Source organism: Durio zibethinus, chromosome 9, assembly GCF_047325235.1.
Source record: "Durio zibethinus cultivar Kanyao isolate XHJ-2024 chromosome 9, ASM4732523v1, whole genome shotgun sequence".
NCBI classification, from domain to species: domain Eukaryota; kingdom Viridiplantae; phylum Streptophyta; class Magnoliopsida; order Malvales; family Malvaceae; genus Durio; species Durio zibethinus.
Window position 1 is genome coordinate 8394163 of NC_143170.1, and position 16007 is coordinate 8410169.

The 16007-nt window shown below is 29.7% G+C and overlaps 1 protein-coding gene across 2 annotated transcripts; it reads right to left on the minus strand.

Moving 5' to 3' along the window:
* Positions 1–7988: 7988 nt before the first annotated feature.
* On the minus strand, positions 7989–15491 carry LOC111316766 (leucoanthocyanidin reductase-like). Of its 2 annotated transcripts, XM_022918889.2 has the most exons (5): positions 15047–15489; positions 14740–14880; positions 13732–13969; positions 8621–8824; positions 7989–8481 (listed from the first exon to the last, which is right to left on the minus strand). In XM_022918889.2, exons 1-5 carry the CDS (start codon positions 15470–15472, stop codon positions 8201–8203), a joined length of 1290 nt encoding a protein of 429 aa, XP_022774624.2. In that variant the 5' UTR covers positions 15473–15489; the 3' UTR covers positions 7989–8200. The 2 variants fall into 2 exon arrangements, with proteins under 2 accessions (XP_022774624.2, XP_089622327.1); XM_089766201.1 differs by lacking the exon at positions 14740–14880 and having other exon boundaries at positions 15047–15491.
* Positions 15492–16007: the final 516 nt, after the last annotated feature.

A 16007-nucleotide genomic window follows, 5' to 3' on the forward strand; every position in this document is an offset into this window, starting at 1 on the left:
TTTGATTTTATTATTAGAGTTTATGAAAGAAATGTTTTCTTTTGTAAAAATCCATGAATCTTGTAAAGAATCAAAGAAGATGATCAAGGATTTAGGTCTTGAATATGAGAAAATTCATAATTGTCCCAATGATTGCATGTTGTATTGGGGGATAGAAAAAATAAAAAATCTTGTCATTTATGTGGTATTTCTCGTTGGGTGGACAAAAACTTCGATGAAAGGTTGAATGAGGATGATGATGAGGTATGTATAAAAAAGAAGCCCGTTAAGGTTTTATGTTATTTTTCATTAATGCCAAGACTTCAACGACTCTTCATGTATTTCAAAATTATAGATTCAATGAGGTGGCATCATGAGAAGCGGACAGATAATGGATCATTGAGGCATCTTATAGATTCTTTAGCATGAAAATCATTTCATTCTAGGTTTTTAGACTTTGCATCTTATCCTTGAAATGTTATACTTGGACTAGCATCTGATGGATTCAATCGTTTAAAATGATGAGTACTTCTTATAGTACTTGGCCAGCCAGTTGTATTGATTCCTTACAATTTGTCACCATGGATTGCTATGAAACATGAGTCATTTATATTGTCTATGATAATTCTTGAGAAAAAAGGTCCGGGTAATGATATAGACATTTACTTACAACCTCTTATTAAAGAGTTAAAACAATTATAGGAAGGAGTTAAGACCTATGATGCATCAAAATAAAAGAACTTCAATATGCGTGCTGCTTTATTATGGACTATCAATGATTTTTTTTACTTATGTGAATTTATTTGGTTGGAATACAAAAGGTTATTTTGCTTATCCATGTTGTGTTGCACAGACATGTTCGACGTGGTTACCTAATGGTAAGAAGTTTTGTTATATGGGACATCGTCGATGGTTAGATGATAATCATCGATTTGAATTTCAAAAACATCTCTTTGATGAAACTAAAGAGTTGAGGAGATCGTCTTTACTCATTAGTGGGTCTAATATCTTGTCAAAGTTAAAAGATATCAATTTCACTTATGAAAAAATGACTCCATCAAGGAACAGAGTGAGGGACATCTTTGAAGGTATTTGGCCTCGTATTACGCAAGTTGGTGATACTCATATTAAAATTGATGATCTTGATGTTCAAAGTGATGAAGAGGGTGATAAAGCAGATGACTCTAATGAGTCTGAGTTGTGAAAAAAATAAAGTCTCTTTTTTTATTTACCTTATTGAGAATATAATTTATTACATCATAACTTTGATTTGATGCACATAGAGAAGAATGTTAGCAAAAATTTTATTGAGACAATTTTCATTGTGAATAGAAGATCTAAGGAGGACTTAAAGAGTCGGCTTGACCTAATTGATATGGGGATTCATCCTAACTTTCATCTGAAGTTGCTTCATAATGGTAAATATCGCTTGTCTGCTGCTTGTTTTAGGATTTCTAAAGCTGAAAAAGAAGTATTTTGCAAGGTTTTGAAAAATGTCAAAGTTTAAGATGGCTGTGTTAAATATATCGAGATATGTGAATCTGAATGAATGAAAACTTTCTTCATGAAAGTCACATGATTATCACATTTTGATGCAAGATTTACTTCTAATTGCTTTACGTTCATCAATGTCAAAGCAAATCACTTCTGTGGTAATTAAATTGAGCAACATATTTAAATCTCTATGTTAGAAATGTATGAATATGGAAGAGCTTAACAAACTTCAAGATCGAGTCATGATTACTTTATGTCATTTAGAGAAGATATTTCTTCCAAACTTTTTCACATTATGATGCATTTGGTTATCCACTTTCTATATGAATCAAAAGTCGATGGGCCAGTTTATTATTGATGGATGTATCATATTAAAATGTATTATTTGTTAATAGATTGATTACATTTTTATTGATTATCAAGCCATTCTACTTAAAATAACATATGACTAATGTTTTATGCTATAGGTTTTTAGGGAGGTTAAAGTCTTATTGTTGCAACAAACGTTATCCAGAAGGTTCTATTGCTGAAAGATATTTAGTAAAAAAGTGTATGACATTTTGTTCTTGTTATTTGGAAAATGTTGAAACGAGATTTAATAGACCATTGAGAAATGTTGGTATGCAGTATATAGACTCTGCCTATAATTATCTTTTTTCAAAGTTTTGGACAACCAATAGGCAAAGCTGAATTGGTGGAGTTAGATGATAAATCTTGGGCACAAGCACATCGATATGTTCTTTTTCATCATAACTCAATTGAATCGTTTCGCACGTAAGTTTTTTAGGAAAGAAATTATTCATTACATTAAGCATAATTTTTTTGTCTTTTTTTATTATTAATACTTTATCATGATGCTTTATAGTGAGTATAAAAATAATTTGAGAGATCCTACACATTATCGACGATCAAACCCTCAAGAGCTTGATAAGTTGTTTGCTAAAAGCTTTCATGAATGGTTAAAAGCAACTGTAAGTAATGCCATACTTCCCATTATGAGAAATCTACATAAAATGCTTACGGTATAACTAACATTAATAACATATATATATTTATTCCACTTTTATAGGTTTGGAGTGGAAGGCTTTTTAGTGAAGAGGTGAAGTATCTTTCACATGGTCCGAACCAGATTGTGAAATGATACAAAGGTTTCATTACCAATGGATTTAGATTTGACACTAAATCTCATGAGAGATTTAGAAGTACATAAAATTCAATAGTTGTTGTGACTTCATAAACTATTAACTATGCTTGTGCTAGGGACACAAACCCTTTGAGGGAAATGTTAACTATTATGGTATGATTGATGACATCATTGAGTTGGATTATTATGACAAGTGGAAAGTTGTCTTATTTTGGTGTGATTGGGCTAAAGTAATTAGTACGAGAGGTATTAAGAAATATCAGTATAGATTTACACTTGTGAATTTTTTTCGATTAATTCACACTGGACAACAACTCATCGATGAACCTTATGTTTGTTCATCTCAAGTCAAACAATTATTTTACTCTGAAGATCCTAAAGAGTTGGTTTGGTTTGTTGTTCTTTAAAACACACCTAGAGACTTATTTGATATGGGGTTAGATACCAAAGATGATGTTGAACATGGAACTGAATATTATCCCTTTGCTGAACAAAACTTGGATGAAAATATATCCAGTACTTATGCTCAGTGGGTTCTCAAAAATGTTACTGAAGACATTTATGAACTATGAAATGGTGCATCTATAATTTGTAATTTGAGTGTTTAAGACATAATGTAATAAATGATTGTATGTAATTAATGTTACATTCACTATTGTATAATTATTGTATTCTAAATCATACATTATCTTTTGATTTCATTAAATCGATATGTTCTTTATATATCGTAGGTTTTGATTTCTTAATTTCTCAATGTCTTTATATATGTTCTAAACTAATATCTTTTTTATATTCATTTCATGATGTAGGTAAGTTACAATACAGAGGAGTAGGTTGAAAGAAAAACATATCAGAGATATTAGTTCAGAATCGTTTATGACATCTATAGATATTGGCTATGAATTGAATCTTTCGAAGGGAAATGAATGTACTATCAGATCTAACTCCATCACTTCTAACCCTTCAACTGATATTGGATCGAACAATATAGGAGGTCCAGGTTTAGATAGTACCCCATTAATTGATTATGCTTTAAATTTGAATACAGGTATGATATACCCCAAGTTTAGAATTTGAGTATAATGATAAAAGTATTACGATTTTACAAATTTATTTTTTATTTGTTGTAGTTGATAACAATGATCAACGGAGGACCAAAGGCTTGACAACTTTGAAGAAATTATTTGCACTACCTCCTAATGAATGTATTGTAGTGTCTGCAAACTTTGATAAGCAACTAATTGGTGAAGAGGCTCTACTGTTAGCTGGATTTCTAGGCTTGCTAGCCCATAATGGAATGAAATTGCCTATTCATTATGAAACATGGCATAAAGTTCTAGAAGAAGTTAAGGCTGATGCTTTAAACTTTATTGAGGTAGTATAATTAATTAGATATAAAAAAATTTTTATTTTACATTTTGTTTACTTATTCACACTTTTCTTATTGTATTATTACAGTCAAGATTTGTACTTGAAATACCAACTTCATTTGTGCTTAAGTCATTGAAAAAAAAATGGAAAGATTATAAGCATAGTTTGAAAAATAAGTATTTTGATCGAAATACTACTGTAGAGGTGATGATGGAAAATCTACCCTATAATGTGATTAGGTAGCAATATGAACAATTAGTTAGATTTTGGTTCTCAAGAAAATGAGAGATACTAGTTTATAACTTTGTATAGAAGAATGAAATGATGAAAGTGTTTTATGGTTTAAGTTGGTAATATTTGTATTTCTATCATATTCGTAATTATTTTTTATGACAGGAAAGAGAATAGATTGGGATTGGTAGCATAAATCAACAAAAATATAGCCATACAAGTGGATCAAAAAGTTTTGCAAGAAAGCAAAAAAAAATAATAAGTTTATGATAATAAACTTATTCTAATGAATGAACTTTTTCTGCCGTTAAAAGGTAAATATGCAAATTAACAGTTATTGTTCTATTTTAATAGTTTTGATAGTTTCAATATATGATATTAAACTTATTGAAAGTTTTGAACTTAGTTGACATAGATGATATGTATGAAAAAGTTATTATTTACGTATATTTAGGTAAAAATACAAAATTGTTGTTATTGTTGTATTTTAACAGTTTGGATAGCTTTAATACTTGTATTAACTTGTTCGATTGATTGAACTTGGTTTCTACGGTTTATATGGGAGAAAAAGTTGTCGTTTATGTCTATTTGGGACTATTTTGGCATATGAAAGGCAAATATACAAATTAAACTTTTGGATGGCTTCCGGCATATTGAATTGCTTCAATCCATGATATTAAACCGGGAAAAAATAATTGAATTTGGTTTCCATGATCGATATATGTGAAAGCCCAAAATGCTTTTATTGTTTGCGTATGTTTAAGTCTATTGTGTTGTTACGGGACCAAAATATAAATACATGATATTAAAATTATTCAAAATTTTAATACTTGATTGACAAGCTTGATATGCATGAATAAGTTATGGTTAATATGTATCCTATCAAATAACATATGTTTTTGTATAGGAGAATGAGATGGGAGGTAAAATTGGATGTGAGAAACTTTTTCGCATAACACACACAAAAAAAGATAGATTTTACATGAATGTCGAAACATAAAAAATTATGGTAATTTGTATCATCTATTTTAATAATGGTAAATATTTACTCTTTTTAACATATTATCAATTAATCATTAAACCTGATAGTTGTATATGACAAATTCACAAGAGAAAGCGAAAGAAAAAATGGCTACTGAGATTGAAATAGCATTTGATGGTTCTTTCAACATGCAAGAAATGGAAAATCGAATATTCATAGAAGTTGTTAGAAAAGAAAGGCATGGATGGGTCTAAGGCCTTGGATTGGGTCTAACACCATCTGCCTACTATGGATATAATTTTCAGCAATTTACATTCTCAGCAAGTTAGTCTTTATGAGACATTTCAATATTGAGAGGGGAGTTGCAAACTATGCAACAATGTTTTTAGCAAATGAAAGTAAAATGAGAACATGAGTATGCCAAAATTGAGGAAGAACGTATTAGAATGAAGTAAAAGTGTGCAAAATTTTAGCAATTGCATGATCGATTCGATCATCTTATGAATTTTGTGCAACAATAATTTTTAGGAAATGATCTTGGTGCTTCACCAACTTAGGTATTATATTTAGTAAATATTTAAATTTGTGAATATAAAAAAAGCTTACAATGAAGTGTTAAAAATTGTATGATATTATTCAGTAAGTTCTTGAGCACGCTAGTGACCAAGATGAAAATTTTTCTTCATCAATTGGTAGCCAGCAAAATGTATGTAGTCATCCATTTTATACATTTTAATTTTTATTTTGTTAATGCATTAAAAATATTTGAATGTTATTATACTAATTATTAAACTTTGTATTAATTAATGTATATTTAAACGTGAATTAAGTTTATATTAATTTTAGTTTTTGAATTTAAGCTCTTTAATGAAAATAAAATTTATTAACAGAAATTAAAAAAAAATACATTTTTACATAACGATAGTATTTGTGTTCAACAATGTCACTAAATGAATAATTTAGTGGTGTTTGTATCATAAAATGCCATTAAAAGTAGTGGTGTTCTTACTAGTAAATGCCATTAGTTAAGTGACTTTTTTTTATACAAACTCCACCAAAGCAATGGTGTTTTCTCATAAAAATGCCGTTAAATTAGCGGCATGTCAAAGATACAAACGCCACTAAAATGATAGTATTTCATATATAAACGTCGCTAATATTGAGGCATTTTTTTGAAAACATCGCTATTTTTCGCGAAACATGTATAGTCGACACTCTAATTAGCATTTTTCGTAAATGTCGTAAATCTTTTAGCAGCATTTATAAACGTCGCTAAACGTGAAAAAAATGTCACTAAAAATCTAAACCCGTGTAGTGTGATCGTTCTCGTGTAACAGTGGAGGTTGATGCAATAAAGTTGGTATGATTTTTGGTGACTAATGAGATTGTCGATGGTTGGGGCTGGATAACTGAAGCTGATGGCTATAAGTTGTTTCAATTTAGCAATAGTGTAGTGACAAGGGCAACGGGATGATGATGCAATAGTGCTTTGGCGGAGATGAAAATATGGTTTCAATTGAAATAGTGGGCTGAAGGTGGTGGCGAAAAGAGGCAAGCTTGGGCTATTGAGGGTGTTGGTTGTAACGATGGTTTCGGCTATGAATCAAGACTTAATTGCAATGAAAATTCCTTTTGCTTTTCTGTGTTTTTCCTTTTGATTACTGTATTTCTTGATTGTTTTTCTTTGCTTTCTATGTATTTTTGGATTTGCTGGGCTAAAATGGGGATCAGTTTGAGTTTGAGTATGATGGCTAGAAATTGGTAAAAAACTGGGTATTGGAATTTGTATTTGGTTGACTGGTGATAGCAATGGCGGAAGAGTCGAAATTTAGTGATGGAGCTATAAACAACAAATGAAGTAAGGACAATGATGGATGGTGATGCTGTGGTAAAAGAAGTCGGCTTAAGCTCTTTTGTTTTTTGGTGATTTCTATCTAATTTCTGTGTGTTGATTCACTGTGAGCTCAAGTTTATTTATAAGACAAGTTAGAGGCATTTCAGTTAAATCAAACTCAGTCTAAGATGAGGATTATCAATTTAAAGTTTCCTACTTACCAACAAAACTCATCTTTTGATTTTTCTTTTGATTTTTTTTTGAACTAATAAGATAAATTAAAAGATATTTGAAATTAAAGATAATTAACAAATAAACATAAAAAAAAATTTAACAGATAAAGAAAATAAAAAGAAAATAATAGAGTAAATTGGATAATAAAAAACATATATACTAGACAAGTAAAACTAATAAAATAAACTAAAAAATCATAATTAAAAAAGAAAAAACTAAGCTTTGGACAAACTTAAACCTAATTGATTTTGGGCTCTTGGGCTTGAAATTAAATCAAGTCTAACTAATTTAGGCCTCAAACTTAATGGGATGTTTACAATTAATCATTAACATTTTTTTCCATCCAAATCAAGGGAACAATTGGATGAAAATAGATGTTTTAGGGCTTTTTGATAATCTTCAAGTGCCATGTATTGTCATTCTAATATTTTTATATCAGATAGAATTTTATTGGTTATGGTAAAGGTTAGCTCATCAAATATTCCAAAAAACAGTGCATCCACATGTTTGAGTTGGGCACAGCCATTTGAAAGAGTGGTCACATGTTCTTTTCCAAGTTAAAGGGAGCCAATAGTAGGATGAACATGAACAAAACTCTAAACAGTTTGTGCTGACATGAGATTACTTCATGAATTAAGAGGAAGATAATATACCCTTTTTTTTTTTGAGAGTTGATTTTGATGTTTGACTTCCCATAAGTGAAGACAAGAAATTCCTTTATTTTCCAATAATAAAACGATTCTGAATTACCTAAAATCATTTTTCAACTACTAATTCCTAAGCCTTGAGAAAATACATAGTTATTCAACAAGATACGTCTGATCATCTGTTACCAGAAAACTGGCAACAGTAGCATCGATCTTTCCATTTTACAAACAAAATAACTTGTAAAAGAATTATTGAAGTGAAAGCCGATAGAGTGAGATATTTGTCATGTGCATATCGCGGTGATAGCCAATGCTTCTGGTTTGGCAGTGGGCACAAATGTAGCATTGTTGCTCGCAGGCTCTGGCTTGCTCACCGCTTTAACATTATCCAATATCTTCTTGGCAAAGTCCTCGAAACACTCATAGATGGTTTGAAAAGCAGTGTCTGGATAGAGAGAGCAGACTTCAACATCAGTTGGCTTGTCCAAGATGAAGTTTATTTGGCAGCCATTTATGAAAATGTCGTGAGTTAACGCTGCTACAACACTTTGTGGGAACCGCATCTCTGCAGGGTTAGTGTCCAACAGTTAGGCCAGAAAATTGACGGTTATTGGGGCCAGCCGAGTGGGATTCAGTTTCTTAAAACAAAGGTTACTTTATTTACTTGTACCAAAACTTCAAAGAAAAGTGGCATTAAGACAAACCTTGGGCCCTCTGAAGCAGATCTTCTTCCGTGATGGTGACCCTAGGAAGCGTGCGGCCGATCTTCTCCTCCCATAGTGAAGCCATCTCGTTCATGTTTAGTAGGTTGCTTGAAGGTTGAAAATGGACAGTTTTGTTGAGCGTTCGATCATCGTTAATGGACATGATTGTGAACTTGCCGATGTCAGTACCCGCCACAAAGTATGCTGTCCATTCACCACAAAATCATTGAATTAAGGCCAAATCAGATATTGTAGATGAAACATAATGAAAACAACAAGTACAATAAGGTAATTGATGTTCAAAATTCTAAACATGATGGTGAATTGTCGACTCAAGTTTCCTTTCATTAAAACGTTTGGTTATAGACTTTAATTATTGTTACTGCTACTACTTTTAATTATTGACTTGTTGATTCTTGCTCAAGCTACTCGAGCAATGAGTCCAGAAGTATAATATTTGATTTAAAAAGACTAGTGAGTTTAGGCTCATAATTGAGTTTAATTGAGCTTAATTAAGTTTTTATTTTTAATATATTTAATATATATAAGTCAATAAAAAATTAGAGTTTAGTATCAATATTGATAATTTTTATTGAGCAGTTCAATTAAATTATGAGCTGAGCTCGACAGTAAAAGTAAAATTCAATCAAATTCTAACTTAATGCAGATTATAATTCCATTAAAAAGTAAGCAAATTTAGAATTGATTAATTAAAGTCTTTCTCTTCGAGCAAACGTCATAAAAATCGAGGGTAACATCCACACGATCATATCGCTGTTCTAATAACCTAAAATTATATCTAGGCATCAAATCTGACATGAATTTGGTGGTCCTCTCTTGAGAATAAACTCTTATACCGAAAATGGTAATTTAATGAATTTTGAGCTTAACTTGAATGGTTTATTTGGCTTTTATAGAAGTTGGTTTCTAGTAAAGTCGGAGTTCGATCCCAACAGTTGCAAAATTTTCTCTCTAATTTCTCGCTTGGACATCCTATATATATATATATGTATATATAAATGACAGTTTAACTATCCCCCTTTTGGATTATCTTCAAGACAGCCTACGAATGATCAAATTTGGACCCTATTAGCAGTTGTCGACATCAACTCCCACAAGAACATATTACTTCCATCTAAAAGAGGTGTCAAGGTTAGTCCTCGATCGACGACTTAGCGGCTAAGGAACTCTTAAGAGGATATAAAAATTTTGGTTAATTTCGAATCAAGACTTTTGTTTTTCATGGATTATGCTCATCTTATTATACAAAAAAAAAAAAAAAAAAAAGGTTTCAAGGTTTTAAAAAATGATACGCCTAATTAGAGTGAAATTCACATACTAACAAAATCAGCTTAGCTTTTAAAATTTTAGTGCTCGCCAAAATAATTTAGGAGTCATTTGGTAATATTTCCATTTTTTGTTTTCTATTTTTGTTTTATTTTTTTTAAATTGAAGATAAAATCATGTTTGATAAGTTGTTTTTGTTTTCTGTTTTTTAAAACTGAAAACAAAATTTTAGAAAATTTTGAAAATTGTTGAAAACAAAAAGAATAGTGTTTTTAGTTTTTAAAAAACAATTAGCATTGTTATCACATAGACACTGTTCACAAAATTACAATTAAACTGCTGCAGTGACGTTATAATTATTTTATTAATAAAATAATTCTTTTCTTGTATAAATATTACATTAATAAATAATATAATAATTAATAATATTATATTTATTATATAAATAATATTATATTAATAAATAATATTATATCATATTAATATATTAGAATTAATATTATATTAATATATAATATATTAATAACATATTATATTATTTATTGTTATAATATTATTAGTATAATACATATAATAATATTATTAATATTATAAATATTATTATATTATTAATAACAAAGGGAGCCACTTTCTCTTACATATTTTTGTTTTAATATTTGTAAAACAAAAGCATTTTATTAAAATATGTTTTCAAATTCAATAAATTCAAAATAAAAACAAAACAAAACAAAATTTTGAAAAACATAAAATACAAAACACGCAATAATATCAAATGGTCTTTTAGCTGTCCAATTCATGATTTAACTTTTCATTTAGTAAGTAATACTCAATTTGAAAACCAAAGGATCAAATTTGACAAGTCAAAGGTTTGAATTATGAAACAAAACTTGAAATTTTCAATATTTTCAAATTACTATAAACTTTATGTTTTGATGTAATGTCCCGGGTAACTAATAAATACTAACCCTTTGTGAGTTTGTTGGGGCTGAAACGAAGCAAAAGGCTTGGGAAAGTGTTAGGAGAGGATGGTCACATGATAATTGCTACCTAACCCAACATATCGGTCACCAGCCTTTCTTTAGTACACTTTGACACTCAACTGAGTTGACTAGTGGCTACACTCGACAAGAAGAAGAAAGAGGCAATATATACTTATATATCATTGGATAAGCTAGAAATCTAATCAAGGGAGGTACACTGATTCTTACCACTTTCCCTCTTGATTGGGGCTTTAGATTCTTCCAAGACACATTTTTTGAAGGGCAGCCAAGGCGCAAAACCCGTAAAGGTACTACAAATTTTTCGATGTCAGTTACGTTAGGCCCTCTTTAATGGATAAGATGATAAATAAAATAATATAAAAATGATTATATTTTATGTTTGGTTTGAATATAGTTAAAACAAATAGAATTATAATGAAGTTTTTATATAAAATGATTAAATTTTTTTAAAATAAAAAGATTATTTTTAATTTATAAAATTAAATTTAGATGTTTTATTATATTTTTAAAAATTATATTAATAATTTAAATTATGTAAATTTAAAAAAAAATAATTTTGATCAATAAATAAATTATTTTATTTTAATTATTATACACATTAAATTTAATTAAAATAATATTATTTAATCTAATTTTATTTATAATATCATTTTATACTATCATTTTATAATCTTTTATATCAAAATGGCCTTAAAGAAAAAGGTGAAGTATGAATTTTGCAGTGAAAAAACCTATGGTACATGCATGTATCTACACTCTGACTACAACTATTTCTCATGCTTTAATGCCACTCTTGGCCGAGGTGGATATATATAAAAAAATTCGATGAGTTTATTAGTTTTATTAGCGGAAAAGGTGTTTAGAAAAAAATTTTGAGGTGTTTAAAAATTTTTTTCTTCAAAATTTTTTGTTTTTTAGTTTTAGGGGTGTCCATGCTTTGAATCCGCTTCTACGCTTTGCTGCTCAAATATTGTATAATGTTGAGTTGAAAGAGTAAGAAATACTATGAATTATAAAATCTATTTAGTAAGAATAGGATCATTGATTTGTGGTCATAAGCAAGCTGCTTATGCATGGTATAATTTTTTTTTTCTTTTTCTGGTCATGTATAAATCCAAAGCTTCCGCTTTGGTAGAAATATCCCTTCTGGCTATCCAAGAATGTTTGAAGGAAAGTCATAATTGAAGGAGACATGTTTAGAATGAAACAATTGCATTAATTAGAAAATTATAACTAGATATCGTATATTGACTACCAAAAGATGGGAAAATGTTTACTTTGGGGGGGGGGGGGGGGTGAGGTTTGAAGCTATTTTGAGATCATTATTCTAAATGAATTAACAAAAGAAATGATGATTTATGGAGTGCAGTTTTTTTAGATTTCTTCTTGGTTTGTGGTGCTTTGTCTTAAATTAAGAATGTTTGCTGAAAATTTTGAACATGTCAAGTGTCAACCAGCACCAAAAAGCAAACAAATGTGGGCTGGCTAGGACCTTTTTCAGTTTATCCATTGCTGAAAACTTTAACTGCACGATTGCATTTTTTAATATATTCGTTTATCCATTCACTAAACTATTTTGTTTTGGGTTTTGCATTTCGAAAGGATTCTTTGCCTCTATTTCCTGTGACCTAATCTACCAACAGTCATGTAGTCTAATGGTGGTACTGGACTCTTAATTTTATTGAACATGGATCAAATTCTAATAACTTCAGAAACCCAAAAAAAAAAAAAAAACTAATCAACTCTCCCAGTCTCTTCCTATATTAGAAACTGGCAAGGGAATAGTAGGTACACGCAGCATTTACTCTTAAAACTGTAAGGCTTGTGCTGAAGGAAATCTGCCAGCCAAACTCAACAAACTCCACTAGTCTTTATCTTTTTTAATAACAATTAAATCAGACAAACCATTAACTCTAATTTTGTTGTTTTACCAAACTCAACCAATGACAAGATTTAATATTCAATTCAAACATTAAAAACATTTCCATGTTCTGAACTCTAATTAATTTCCTAAATCTACCTCCTAATAAAAATAAAATAAAATTCAAGTAATTAAACAAATAAAAGAAATATATATATATATAATTTGATACCATATAAGATAAAGTATAATATAATTAAGTAGAGATATATATTAGATTATGAATATCAATTTTATCCATATTTAATAAAAATTCAAATTTTTAACCAAACGGGGATAAGGAAAGGTATTACATTATGTGAATATAGTGATAGATATGAGTATGATTTTAAATTTTTATTGGGTATAGAAATGTGGATGGATAATATAATACTTGTCATGTACCTATATCTTACATATATATTTATATATTTAGTACAAAAAATTTATTAAATAATATAAATTATTATTTTAGATTAATTAAAATTAATAAATTTATTTTTTATTTTTTTCAAAAGCTATGGGTGGTATGGAGAATTGCTATACCCATTAAATATTTATGAAAATAAAAATAAATATAAATTTAAAATATCTATTGAATATAAATATATAAATAAATATAACATAAAAATTCAAAGATAAGAATGAAAAATACTAAACTCTTCCCGTATCCTAACTACGCTTTTTTTTTTTGGGGGGGGGGGGGGGGGTGTGAGATAGCGAGAGATTCATGGGACATTGATTTTCTTGGAAAACGTGAAGTCTTAGGGTAATTAAAGGTATCTATCGATCGTTCTGACACCAATTGTCTGCAATATAAAGATTTCAACTACCAACCACATGAAAGATAAAACAAAAAAGGAAAGAAAGAAAGAAGGAAAGGAAAGGAAAGGAAAGGAAAGGAAAGAAAAGATGGGGTATACCTTTGACAGTGCCATCTCCGTAGATTTGGAACCTATCAAGGGGTGGGAGAACATCTGCTGGGTGAGTGTTATCATGGTAAGGCCAAGCAGCAATGGAATTGCAACAAATGTAAGTGTATGGAACTCCAGACATCTCTATCTGCCTCCTAATCTTCCTCTTTTGTTCGTACATGGTTAGCCCCGGCTCCACTGGGTCAGCTCTGTCTATGTCGTGCCCGAATTCCGACGGTAAAAACCTCTGCAATTATTTCACCTTTCATTTATTAACCGTGTGGTGCAAGTGCAATAATGCATGTTGAATTAATATATATACAAAAATATATATATATATATATATATATAGATATACGAAGAAGGATTTATTTATATTAGTATAAATTTTTTATATTATATTTTTGGATTAAAATCTTTATACTTAAAAATATTTTTTTATCTAAATCCATCCTAAATTTAATTTTAATTCAGAAGTAAAAAAGTGTAAGATTTATATTAATATAAACAAATTTTTACTCTTTATATATATATATATATATTTTTTTTTTCTAATTGAAAACACTCAATGCAGAATGGATACTGTTTTTGGTTCTCGATCTTGCTTTGCATGCTATAGGTGTGACCTAATTTATGTGATAATTTACATGAATATATATAGGACATAAAGATAATGTTGTAGCTTCAATGACATTTCAACTTTATTTTTTATCTTACGCCAGTTTATAGGATAATAATCTTAACTAATTTTAACTCTGAGCAAGGCATGCAACAAGTGCTTTCCAAACATGCGATGCGAAACAGTAACCAAACAAGTAAGCTGCAGTGACAATGTAAAGCATGAACTTTAGTTGTTGTTTTAAACCCGAATCTTGATTCAATTGATTTTTGTAACTTCCCTTAAATGATAACATTCAACAAATATGAAGTTTAAATTCTTGCACTTGGGATCTGTTCCTTTATTTTCATGCTGTGGCTTCCTTTATAAAAAGAAGAAATGTTATTTTGAGCATATACCTTGACAGTGTCAACATTCTTAATAGCCTCTATCAGATTTAACTGTTCCATGATGCCCTCCCCACCGACCGCAGATATTACAACTTCTATCTTATGTTCTCTCAAAACATTCTCTATGAATTCTTTGTCGGTGATAGAACCCTGTTGCAACATTTTCAAAGATGGCATAAACGTATGCACGTACATACATACATGTAGATATTTACAGCATGAATTTAAATATAGATATATATATATATATATGTATGTGTAAATGCATGAAAATTGTGAAGATACAATAGATGTTAAGGGAGAATATGGTACATACATAAACAATGGTAGCTCCTTTGTCTTGAAGAAACTTGATGGTGGAGTCTTTGGAGGGAGAGTTCAAACTAGACCGGACCAAAATATATGTAGGCCGGCCTGAGTCTAGGCAGGCTTCCGTAACAAACCGGCCTATAAAGCCACTCGAGCCTATAACAATGGTCCGACCGGTCTCCGACACATTTGGAGAGGAACCATTCATGTTTGTAGATTTCATATTGTTTGCTTCTATTTTAAGCTTATAAATTTCGGCGCACAAAGGAAAAGAAGAAATAAAAAAGAATGATGGGAGGGACAAGAGAGTGAGGACAAGGTGAATAAGAAGCAATATCGGACTTGTGTTTAAATAGAGGTGAGCACTTAGGGCAGGTAAAGGTAATGGCGAATTACCAAAAGAGAGGGCCATGGAACTGCAATTATGATCCATAGCCTACCACGTACAATTTGTATTAAATACTTATTCGTAATATGTATAACGGTTGTAAAAGAGGTTGGGGTGGTGGAAGAAGGATTGGTAGGTGTTGGTTGAGATGTGGTTTGATAGTCACGCCCTTGACTTGATCGGTAGATAAACACAAGTCAACTCAACCTCTCTCTCTCTCAGCGAAGGGCCGGCTAGATAGCTACTCAAATGTTAATTTTTCTTAATTGACTAGTATTGATGTAGTATGGAATTAAACAATTCTCAAGCACTAATTAATTTTGATTTTACGGTATTTTAACTTATCAATATATTTAATATATTTTTGATATATAAAATTATGATAAAATAAATAAAATAATATCATAAGTAGGATTAGATTAAATAATGTCATTCTATCTTATATTTGATGTATTTAAGAATTAAAATATGATAATTTATTTATTAATTAAAATTATTATTTTTAAATATTTATATAATTTAAATTATTGATATAATTTTTAAAAATATAATAAAATACGTAAATTCAATCTCATAAATT